Source organism: Montipora capricornis, chromosome 11 (assembly GCF_036669925.1).
Source record: "Montipora capricornis isolate CH-2021 chromosome 11, ASM3666992v2, whole genome shotgun sequence".
NCBI lineage: Eukaryota > Metazoa > Cnidaria > Anthozoa > Scleractinia > Acroporidae > Montipora > Montipora capricornis.
The window spans coordinates 10,615,071-10,625,070 of record NC_090893.1 but is presented as its reverse complement, the minus strand read 5'-3'; the positions used below and the strand labels follow the sequence as shown (position 1 = coordinate 10,625,070).

Here is a 10,000-nt window from a genome sequence, read left to right as displayed (position 1 = left end):
AATCCGGTAAACCAATCAAAACTGGAAGTAAATACACGTAGCCGACACAAAGCGCGGGAAAATGTGCACGTTCGAACCACGATTGGTTTTGGTTTCACTTCTGATTGGTTGAAAAAGGGGCGCGAGAACTGTGAACCAATCACTGAGTGAAGTAATGCAAAACCAAAGCAATTCGCTTATTACTTTCGACACTCAATTGAAAACCATTCTATTGACTCAGTTCCTTGATACTTCGTCTCTCAAACTATGTCTGATGGTCAACTTGAAGGTTATGGTATATTTGCTAGCGCTGGTAAATTAATTAGATTTTCGATGATCACTCGTAGGTACTTAGGATAAAAGAGGGTCTTAGCTTCAAATCCAGCCTCTAGCCATGTTGCCTAACGTTGCGCCGACATTATCGTTTGACGTTGGCTCATGTTGTTGATGCCGGTTAGGCTGCAAGCTCAGCAATGGCTGGCCAACAATGGTGCAACATTACGCTGGAGCCTTACGTTTCTGTTTTGGTTTTGTTACAGAAAAGATTACGAAAATCATATGCTACAAAGCAGACTTCACTTCAGAATTCACTCCGCCCTTCAAGAAATCAAACACATACAAAAGCAAGCTAAGGCAGCATCAAAACGGGACAAGAGACCGCGTAAAAGCTCTAAGGAAAATAAGATTGACAATACTTCCTCTATCGATGAAGATTCAATCAGTGTCTCTATGGAAGACTGGTCAGATCATGACAGTGAAGACGAGAGTTCCTCATATGAAACGGCGCCTGAAGACTCAGGCCCAGAAGATGACGGAGGTCTGGGGCTCATTGCCGCGGATAGCACTTGGAATCAATCCATTCGTAGGGAAACCGCTGTGTAAAAATCAGTTCCGGTGCTTTTTTTACGTTGTTCCGTTATGGCTCGTGTTGAGGTTAATTCGGTCTGGCGTTAAATTGAGAGGTAGAAATCCCCTGCGTTTCATATATATGCAAAGAAATTACATTTGTATTTGAAGTTGAACACACGAGATAGTCATAGAAAATGTTTGTATTTTTTTTTTAAACAGATATTTGTCCCGTTTATTATCACAGAATTAAGAGTAATTTAATTCTTAAAAGATTGTAAGCTATTTGTTAACGAATTGCACCGTTACATTTATTAGTATTTATTTTGGCCATGAAATGGTCACATATGTTTTCATTCCTTGACTAACGTAAGAATCACATCAAGGAAGTAAACTTATCATTTAAAAACTATCGGTTTTCTTTTCCTTTTTTTCCCAGAAAATATGATTCCCCCGGTTTAGGGTGCGTTCGATTGACAATATTCTATACATATTATATTTGAAAAATGCGTGGTTACCCCCAATTTTCTTTTTGGATTTCAATAACGTACGAGCAAGTACAGACAAACGCAAGCACGAGTATTCCATTATATCCTTTCTCTCGGAAGTACGGGGAAAACGACTTTGGAATTGGTTTCCGCTTATCTCCCAGTAAGCCCACCGAAAGCTTTGAACAACGGGTTTCAATGGTGAAAACTTGAGAATCCGTCGTTTTGAAAACGGGGCACCTATTTTAGTCCCCATGCATAGAGACTTCGCATTAACACCGGAACGTTTTATCCTGGACGCGTTGAGACCCCATTTACGGTGACCATTTAAAGAACGCGCGTTAGCTTGAATGGGGCATTTCATATGACGACATTTGAAAGATCTAGAAAACGATGACAAGGAAAACAGGGAAATGGCGGTTTTGAAAAATCTCAATAACCGTGAAAAGCTTTGAAACGCATAGAAATGAGAAAACGGATACAATGGAAATCGAAGATCCAGTATTGCGACTGGTGACTTCGAGCGGAAAATGCTGAATGAAATGTGAACGAAAACATTTTTCTTCGATCATTTTGGCTGAGGTGCGTAGAGGGTGTATTTCACGCTTTAGCGCGCTTTGCTTGTGACGGCACGCAAATCAGACGATCTCACGTGAGGCGTCAATGCTAAATGAAGTACTGGGTACTAGTAAACAGGCAACGTCTGGCCTGGGAAGATGGCCGACTACTCTGTCAGCTGAACTGAAAAAAAGGGCACGAAAAATGCCAAAATGAAGAACATTTGTAAGCGGAAATGGATAGATCAAGGTAACTTCAGGTCTTTTTGAGTAATTAATTACCAATTCGTTTGCCAGATGCGAAATGGGATTCAGGTTTACCGTGGGTTTCCAATCACCATGAGACGTGTAGAATCAAGCATTGCTTTAAACCGTAAAAAGGTTAACTTTATTACCCAAGTTTATTTCCCTCTTGTCAGTATTTGCTTGATAACTGCACCCAACAGGTAAATGGAGCAGTTATTAAATAGGTCTAAGTGAATTGGGAAAAATAGCAAATATTTATCCTATCTAGATCTGGCCGCAAGCGCGAAGCTTAACCACATACACGAGAGAAAATATGCCGCGGCTTACATAAGACGTGAACACCGCGGCTTATCCTAACCTAGGGCGCACCGGTGGCCCAGTTGGTCCCGCATATCGGGCTGCCATGCGGGACGTCGTGAGTTCGACTCCGGCCGGACCAACACTCAGCGTCTTAAAATAAGTGAGGAGAAAGTGCTGCCTTTGTAATTACAAATTTCGCCAATTGTTTAGACTTTCAAGTCTTCTCGGATAAATGCGGATAAGGACTAGAAACCATAGGCCCCGTCTCACAAATAACTTCCATGTTCATTAGTTCCCTGTGGGACGTTAAAGAACCCACACTATTCGAGAAGAGTAGGGGATGAAGTTCCCGGTGTTGTGGCTGTCCTCTGTGAGTGTATGGGTGGGTGGGTGGGTATAGCCTGTCCACATCAGCTGAATAGCTGCCAAAACTTCAACCTGCTCAAACAAATAAATAACAAACAAAACAAACAGGGGTTTGGGGCTGTGCTTATCTTACCCATGGCAGACCTTGGACGTGAAAGTGTGTGTATAAATGTACTCCAGTGTTGTCCGCAGCTCGCTGAAGCAGTGAATGGCTCTGTGCATGCGCTTGTTTTGTCATTATAGCTCAGACCTCCTTTTTGCTTCCGTCAAGTTGCCTGAGAAAAATGGCAAGGGTGACATTTTCTCTGAACTTTCACAATCAATCGTTTTGGAAGCTAAATAGGCCTGCAGCGCGTGCATGAATTGCACTGATGATTTTTCCAGTTCAGGAATTTGGGTTGCCTATTTTCTTAAACAAAGCCAAGCGCTTCACTTGTTTGCTCACTCGAGCCATTTAGCATTAAATGTGGCAAATCTTGCATCATAATTAATGGTCAACGCCAAAATTAATTCAGGGTTTTTAATAAGAGCTGGCGGCCTGTGAAATTCACCTTCTATTGTGTGTAAACTCTCTGCCTACTTTTCCTTGGAAGTTATCCCAAATTTTACAAATAGCATGAGAAGCATTTGCACAGAACATGAACCTTGGATCTGGAAAGTTTTGCTCATGAAAAACAAAAGAGACGCCTGAATTCTAAGTACTTTTTTGGCGGCTATAATTTTCTGTTTCCCTGTCCATGTCAAAGATCAAGCACACACGTTTTTGAGGGAGTGGTCCAGCAGCCCAGTACTTAGTGTAAGCCGTCTGATTTGCTAACTACATTTGAAGCTTGACGAGACAACATTCACAAGTACAGATAAAATACATTGCACACAGCTGTACATAATGCAAAGGAGCATTAAATCAACCGAATTTCAAAAAAATTAGAGTATTCATGTGCTCTCTCTCTCTTCAAAGTTTTCCCGGGAAAGGATGCCCCTGGATGGACACCCCTACAAGCTCATGCCTTCGGCCCTCGGAAAGCACACCTTTGGTGCTCGTTGTACATTCTCTGCCTTCTCCTCAGGTTTTGCCGTCTACTAAAATTCTTATTGAAAACCCTGAAATTCCATCATCATTGGGCCAGTTGGCTGCGACCCATTTATATGAGCATTTCACATCTACTCTTATAAATGGCCCAGTTCGTGTCTTATGTAGTCTGCTGCTTATGCAAGCCACAGATTATTTTTCTCATATAAACAACACTATTGTCGCTATGGAGAGCGCGTTGCTGAACGTACACAGCATCTGTGAATAGGACACTTTTTCTGATAATTCTCAGTTGTAATTACCAATGTGTTTTGTTAGTAAAATTACATAGGTGATTATTGAAAATTCTCTGCGCTGATTGGTCACACCTGAGGTGATTATTACACGATAATCGCCTAAGCAGTTTTTTCAAAGTGATTCTCAAGCCATTTTGTCAAGGTGACAGATGAAGAAATTAATTTTTTTAAAGAAAATGCATATTTTTAAATAATCACCTACAGTGTATGTAATTATACTAAAACAATAATAATCACCTCAGGCTTGGTGAATATTGGCGAAGAAAACCTTGACTTGTCTCAGTTTTTATTCACTGATGTTCACGTTGTCTTTAGCAAATAATTGTTAATATTATTACTACTGTAATTTTCCAGCAAGGTTCAAAGTGCTCTTCCCATGGCTGAAGCCATTGCAATGGTCAATAGAACTTCAGAACTTTGCTTCTCAAACAACTTTCATCAAGCAAAGGAGGAGCTCGAACCTTGGTGAGGACCAAGAATAATATTGTTCATCTTTCTTGTGTTTGGAAAAGTATCGATAGTGGCCTACCCATCATCCTCACGCTTCATGGAAGGAAAGAGAAATTCCAAGGGGAAGTAGAGGTTCTGCTTAGTTGTAAGATGCAATTACTTGAGGGGTGGAGTGGGAGTTCAAAGCCTTGTGTATAAATTCTTGTTGGAAAGAGGTGTATACAGTAGATACATGTGTTGCGGAAAATCTGAAGGAGACATGTGTTGAAAGTAAAAAGCAGCAGACTGGAATAATTGTACATGTATCGATCATTAGCAACCACAAGTTTCCTCCAATAATTAAATTACAGTGACAGTGATTATAAGCAAGCAAACCAATTTGTAAGCCACAGTATTAGGCTGTCAAAAAAACAGGCCATCATCCAGGGAGATTATCCCTTGACTTGAAGAATCAATTTTCCATAATGTGGCTTCAGCAGGCAATCACAAGCTTCCTTCATTAGAAGGCAAGCCAGTTTTTTTTTTTCAGGCACAGTATTGGCAGCAGAGCACAGCTTAAAGTAAGGCCAGTAAGAATAAATAACCTGGGAGCTCCTCTTTAGGCTTGGCTAAATCTATATATTACTTTTTCAGGGTTCAGCACAGCATGTACCATGCACTTGCATACAGTGGTATTATGTGCATTCAAGCTCTTCTGAAATTTGAACAAGTACAGTTTGATAAAATGACATCTTTTCTCTTTATCAATTAAATAATTTAAAAATATTAAGGACTAAAAGAGATCTAATTGCCTTTGATGGTTTTCTATATCATTTCAGCAAGCAATACAGAAGGCTGCCAAGAGCATCAAGCATGCATTGAATGTTTGTGAAAGGTTTGAATTGTATAATAAATTATTATTTATTTCTTTGATCTTGAGCGGGCGGTATCCTGAGAATCCTGCAATGTGATTGGTTCCGGGAGCGGGCAGTATTTTCCTATCTCCTGACCACGGTCATGGTAACCAACTACGCTAAGCGCAGAGTGAAGTTGCGAATTGAAAGAACGAAGTTTCAATTTGTTTTAATTGTTTTTTGCCATAGAGCAGTATTATTGTTCAACTTTCTCATTAAAAAAACAATGGATTCTGACGAAAGCTATCACAGTGAAAGCGAATTTTATTACCCAAACGAAGAGGATAAAGAGAACAACGCCAGTTTTTCTTCATAGTTTCTCCTACCTTCTATAAATATAATTCACCAGCCTTGGTCGGTCCGTATTGGGAAAAACTGTGCCCTCTGTCTCGAGTACGGCCCTCGGCTGCCTCGGGCACAGTTTCTCCCAATACGGACCTCCCGGCCAGTGAATAACATATATTTATTATGTTAATGACAATAAACAACATAAAGGGCATCTGATCATGTTGATCAATGACAATCGTGCAGTTTTGCAATGTTTTCTGTGGCTTACTCATTTTAGGAAGGAAAAGACCCAATTTTTTTGCCTTTGATATTTTCCAGACACAGAAAAAGGCCAAAGTGGTCGGAGACAATTTCAAGTTGGATTTGGAATCCTTCTTATGAGAATTTCACTGAAGGTCATTTAATATAATCATCATTTAATGTAATAATATTCTTTTATCACAAGTGCACTTTCAGAAAAGAAGTGTGAACAAATTAAGTGTTTAATGTAATTTATCCAGCGTCATATTCATGGGGCCACAGAGCCCCTCTCTCTCCCCCCCCCCCCCCCCCCATGCAAGATTACTTACATGTAAAATGGACATGATATGGATAGAAATGTGAATCTTCAGTAAATTGTTACAAGTTTAACTGTTGGACAGTCAAGTGTTCACAAGCAGTTGTTCAGGAGTATGTCTCAGCAATATATTTAATTAACAACTACAATAACTAAAAGTACAGTACTGCTGTGCACTACAAAACAACTACAGACACAAAAAATCAGTGCAAGATTCAGCAAAACAATTCATTCAAGAAAAAATCAGATTTTAAGGAGATTAAAACTGAAACTGTGTATAGTAAAGAACAGACAAGGTCAGCAATTAAATTTCAAAGATGGTACCACTTCTATATTATTTTAGTATTAAAGTTGTCAGACTAGTGCTTTTTAACCCATTGGGACTTTATAGATTTTACTCTGTCTAAGGGCAGACAATTTTACTCATCAATGGAGGCAGTCCAGGGCGGTTCAGGTTTAGCATCCACTAAAAAAAGTGGATAATGATATGATAAATTGAATTTTCAGACGAAAAGCATGCAGAGCTCTGTTACACAGAAAGTCTTCTCCTTGATTCTCTTGTCACCTTCATTCAGGTCAGTGTTATTAGTTTGTCAATCAGTCATAACAATTAATTTTTAAGTAGTCAATCTATCTGCCATTCAACAGTTCAGGTGGTCTGCTAGTCAGCCAGACAATCACTATCCACTCAACCAGTGAGTCAGCTGACCAGCCTGTTAGCTGATCAATCAGTAAGCCATCCAGCAAGTCAGTCAGTAAACCAGCTAGTCAGTCAGCCATTTGGTCAGTCGTTAAGTTAGTCAGCCAGTAATCAACCAGTCAGTCAGTTGGCTGGTCGGTGAGTCCATAAGTCAGTCTGTCAGAGCTATTCCACCAGGCAACAAGCCAGTCAGCCAACCAGTTAGTCACTACATCAGCAACCAAGTCAGCCATCCAGCTAACCTGCCAGTGAGCCAGTAAACCAGTAAGTCAGTCATCCATCCATCCAGCCATCCACTCAATGAGGCAGCTGGCAAGCCATTCAGTTAGTTGGTCGGTGAATAAGCCAGTCATCCAGTCAATTAACCACCCAGCTAGTCAGTCAGCAAGTCTTACTGCCAACCAGGCGGTCATTCAGTCAGTCAGCCACAATCGTAGATAAAAGGGTCAAGACTTTTCCCATCTTTCAAACATTTTGGATCAAACTTAAGAAGATGGCCACCAATGCCTTATCCCCTACCCCACTCAACCACTATATTGTTCATGAAGACACTCAAATAAACCAGCTGTACTTCAACATTGTGTTTTATGGGGTCAGCTAGGTAACCATTCAGCTAGCCAGTCAGCAAATTAGCCATTCATCCAGTCAGGGAGCCAACAGGTCAGTCACTCAATGAGTTGGACAGCTGAGCTAGTCAATTAGTCAGTCAGCCAGTCTGTGCGTTCATAAGCCAGTACATGTAAGTCAGTTTGTTAGCTGGAACCAGTGAGTGGGAATGCCAGTTTGTTAGTCAGTGAAGCAGTTGGTCAGTTGTTAACCAGCTAGTAGGGCAGCCAAGTAGGGGTTGTCCTAAAACCCGGAATCCAGAATCCGGAATCACAGGTCATTGTTTACCAATACAGAGAGTAAAAACTATCCTAAACATTCATAAAAGCTAACCTTAGGCCTAATTAGGCCTAAACAAACGTTTTTAGGCCTAAGGTTAGCTTTTATGAATGTTTAGGATAGTTTTTACTCTCTGTATTGGTAAAACAATGACCTGTGATTCCGGATTTCGGATTTCAGCTTTTAGGACAACCCGCCAAGTAGTGGTCAGTGAGCCGCTGATTCAGAGTAGTCAACATGAGATGGCTTGGACTTCAGGATTCAGTAAATAGTAAAGTAGTAATCTGAAGCTATTAAAATAGAATAACATTAATCACATGAGGTTAAATGGAACTGTAACAAATCACCAATAGGGCCATGTCACACAAAATAATGTAATTGCATGACACCCAAAATGCCCAAAAAGTAGAATAAAACATTTCAATTTAACTACTTAACACTGTTGAAGCACATGAAATAAATACAGCAAAAGGAAAGAGAAGCATGGATGGACTCAATTTGACAATTTTTTTTTTAAAACGGATTGCATTTGGGTATAATCTTGAAAAGAATCATCCTGACGTTTTTCAAGTTCACCTTTCTTTTGTTTTCAACCTTCCATGCTGGCATTTGTGGTATTAACAAGGTTCTTGGCTTTTTAATTTTGTTAAGTTGCATTTTGAATTAGTTGTTTTTAGTGAATGCTTGAAATGTTGAGCAATTCCGAGTCAGAAATGTTTATTACTCAAAGCAGTTTTAGTGGCAGTACTGCAATTGAGCTTTTGGAAAACAAATTTGAATTTATATTTGCGGGTTCACAACATGAGCAAGCAAGTTCATTAACCCCTTTCTTCCCTTTAAACAATCAAAGCTGCACCCAGCCTTTCAGACAGTTGATTTGGGGGTTACGTAAGATATCCCCCCCAAAAAGAACAAAGGAATCGAAGCTCATGTAAAAATAAGTTGTATTGATGCATGTTCCTAAATATTTCTTTCAGGATGACAATATCCTCAGTTTTGTTTGGGGAGCTTTCAAAATTCGGAGGAGCTACCAGAATTACAAGTAATAATTTAAAAGTTACCCAATATTACATGTATTTTGATAGAACAGTACAGTAAACACCCGCATATAAGAAGCTAGACTTTTCCAAGTTAGGCTGAAAAGGTTCTTATAAAAATGGTATTTACAGTAATTTTAGGCTATCTAGGTTGTTAAATTGGTTCTTATTTCCACAAAAGATATGTACTTTATGGTATGGTATAACTGATTTCCTCTGATAAGGATGCTGGCACCTTTGTATTTCATAAGGGCAATAATTATTATTTCGTTACAGACACCTGAAATTTCAAGGTCATTTTCTAAAATAAGAACCTCAGTCTGTTTAATTTTTTGGGCTAACCTGGCTCTTAGGGGGGGTCTAAAATGAATGTTTTTTTAGTGTAACAGGTTCTTAAATTCTAGGTTTTTATGTGTGGGTGTTGACTGTTACAAAACACTTTATGCTTGATTGTCATTAGTGACTTTTCCCATTTATAGGAGATATGAAGTCACAGAAACTTCTTGCAAAGTAGTCATGTTAGTCATGAGAAAGTGAAGGCAGTGAAATGTATATTAATATTCTTTTGCTGTCATGCACAGAACTTGCCTTGAAATGGTTGTAAGCCAACATTGTTCTTCTCGTCGAGCTGTGGAAATGACAGACTTGGAGGCAGGGATTCACTTTGGCATTGGAGGATTTAATTTGGTGAGTGACACTTGCATGCCACAAGGTGGGATTCATTCATTATGGGAGGAGCACCTTTGAAATTCTTCCTAGCAGTAACAATTCCTTGCCATGCCTTTTCCGAGCATTGTTCATATTCACAACGTACTTGCACAAAATTGTAGAAAAAGGGCAGATACAGAAAAAAAGAGCAAATCCTCAATGAAGCAACAATGCAAGGTTAGGAAGTTATCAGCTTTTTAACTGCTGCTCTTGGTTTTTCGACTTTGCAGTATAAGAATATCAAGGAAGCAATCCATCACCATGGGCGGCCTGATAGACCATTTTACAGGGTTGGGGGGTGCAGGGATGGCACAGTGGTGACAGCACTCGCCTCGGACCAATGTGGCCTGGGTTTGATTCCCAGACTCGGCATCA

The 10,000-nt window shown here is 39.8% G+C and overlaps 2 protein-coding genes across 5 annotated transcripts in view; both read left to right on the top strand.

Annotated features, from left to right (window-relative positions):
* LOC138022771 (tetratricopeptide repeat protein 39B-like) overlaps nucleotides 1-1,237 on the top strand; it is an 18,477-nt gene extending 17,240 nt beyond the window's left edge. For all 3 annotated transcript variants that reach the window (XM_068869715.1, XM_068869718.1, XM_068869716.1), the window contains one exon: nucleotides 519-1,237. In XM_068869715.1, coding sequence (XP_068725816.1) covers nucleotides 519-861 — 343 coding nt within the window. In that variant the 3' untranslated portion in view covers nucleotides 862-1,237. The remainder of the gene's footprint in view (nucleotides 1-518) is intronic.
* Nucleotides 1,238-2,002: 765 nt separating this feature from the next.
* Nucleotides 2,003-10,000, top strand: part of LOC138024992 (tetratricopeptide repeat protein 39B-like) — a 22,120-nt gene continuing 14,122 nt past the window's right edge. For both annotated transcript variants that reach the window (XM_068872204.1, XM_068872203.1), the window contains exons 1-8: nucleotides 2,003-2,120; nucleotides 4,463-4,573; nucleotides 5,192-5,267; nucleotides 5,377-5,432; nucleotides 6,058-6,134; nucleotides 6,803-6,870; nucleotides 8,858-8,922; nucleotides 9,499-9,604. In XM_068872204.1, the coding sequence (XP_068728305.1) occupies nucleotides 2,107-2,120; nucleotides 4,463-4,573; nucleotides 5,192-5,267; nucleotides 5,377-5,432; nucleotides 6,058-6,134; nucleotides 6,803-6,870; nucleotides 8,858-8,922; nucleotides 9,499-9,604 (573 nt within the window). In that variant the 5' untranslated portion in view covers nucleotides 2,003-2,106. The remainder of the gene's footprint in view (nucleotides 2,121-4,462; nucleotides 4,574-5,191; nucleotides 5,268-5,376; nucleotides 5,433-6,057; nucleotides 6,135-6,802; nucleotides 6,871-8,857; nucleotides 8,923-9,498; nucleotides 9,605-10,000) is intronic.